This window comes from Carlito syrichta, unplaced genomic scaffold (assembly GCF_000164805.1).
Source record: "Carlito syrichta isolate Samal-C Ts95f unplaced genomic scaffold, Tarsius_syrichta-2.0.1 Scaffold303290, whole genome shotgun sequence".
In the NCBI taxonomy this organism is placed as follows: domain Eukaryota; kingdom Metazoa; phylum Chordata; class Mammalia; order Primates; family Tarsiidae; genus Carlito; species Carlito syrichta.
Genome location: NW_007247386.1, coordinates 196,501 through 197,877, shown reverse-complemented (window position 1 = coordinate 197,877; position 1,377 = coordinate 196,501). Strand labels below are relative to the sequence as shown.

Here is a 1,377-nt window from a genome sequence, read left to right as displayed (position 1 = left end):
CCAAAGGCGCGGGATTACAGGCTGAGCCACCGAGCCCAGCTCTTTACAGTACTTTACAGTTTATAAGCCCTTCCTAATGCATTCCATTTGAACCATCTAAGAATGAAACTACCCAGGTCTGATTCCTGTTTCCCCCACGCTGGCTGGGTAGATGAGGACAATTCGTTTATGTTCTGTGTTAATTTTCTGGTCTATAAAATGGCAGTCACATCAGAACCACCTGGTTAGGCTGCTGGGGACTAAAAGGCTTATATGTGTAAGGTGCTTGGCACAGCACCTGGCACGGGGTGTCTCCTGACCTGTTGGCAGTTATGACTGGGCCCCGCAGCGTCTAACCCCCTTCACAGGGGTTCAGATGGCCTTGCAGACTTGGCCGCCTGCCTAGGGCAGGGCCTGAGACCCTGCAGGTCTGACTAGCTCCCCGGGGTGGGGGTGCGTGGGGGTGTGAATGATGCTGACTCCTGGCGCCCTTTGAGTTGTGAGGTTGTAGAGCAGTGGCTTGTAACCTTGACCAAGCATAGAAGCATCTGGGGAGCCTGTTAAAACAGAACACAAAACCCATCCCAAGAGTTTCTGACTGAGGTCTAGGGGTGAGGCCCCAGGATTTGCAGTCCTAACCCATTCTGCACTCCAACCTGCCTGGGTGACAGAATGAGACTCCAACCCCAAAAAACAAAACAAACAAATAAACCAAAAAAAGAGACCAGGAAAGGCTGCTTGGCTGCTTGAGGATGAGGGAGAGGGAACCAGGGCCCCTTCAACCTTGTCGCCTCTCGGCCTTCTCTCCCCAGACCACCAGGAGAGCCAGGGGAAGCCAGAAGCTGGCAGCAAGGCCCGCAAGGAGCGCACGGCCTTCACCAAGGAGCAGCTGCGAGAGCTGGAGGCTGAGTTCGCTCACCATAACTACCTGACCCGGCTCCGCAGATACGAGATCGCCGTCAACCTCGACCTCTCCGAGCGCCAGGTGCGCCGGTGGCCCTCTTCCCTGCCCTCTCATCTCTCCCCTTCCCTCTTTTCCCACCTCCCCTCCCTGGCCCCCCTCCTTCCTCCTGCTCCCCTGCCCATCCAGTGGTGCTCAGCTGTGGTCGCACTGAGACTCATCTGGGGAGATTTAAGGACGCTGAGGTCGGGGGCCCACCCCAGAGATGGCCGTAGACGGGCTGGGGTGGGATCCAGGCGTCCGAATTGTTCAGAGGACCCCTAGGTGATGCTCTTCTCGGCCTGGGTTGGAACCTCTGATCTGGTTATTCCCAGAATTGAGTGTGCATCGGTGTCACTCAGGTACTCGTTAAAAATGCAGATTCTAGCCGGGCTTGGTGGCTCAGCCTGTAATCCCAGCACTTTGGGGGGCTGAGGTGAGTGGATTGCCTGAGCCCA

At 56.5% G+C, this 1,377-nt stretch overlaps 1 protein-coding gene across 1 annotated transcript in view; it reads left to right on the top strand.

Annotated features, from left to right (window-relative positions):
* The window catches only part of MEOX1 (mesenchyme homeobox 1), a 21,025-nt gene that overhangs the window by 18,497 nt on the left and 1,151 nt on the right, over window positions 1-1,377 (top strand). Inside the window, exon 2 of the mRNA XM_008058310.1 lies at window positions 792-964. Coding sequence (XP_008056501.1) covers window positions 792-964 — 173 coding nt within the window. The remainder of the gene's footprint in view (window positions 1-791; window positions 965-1,377) is intronic.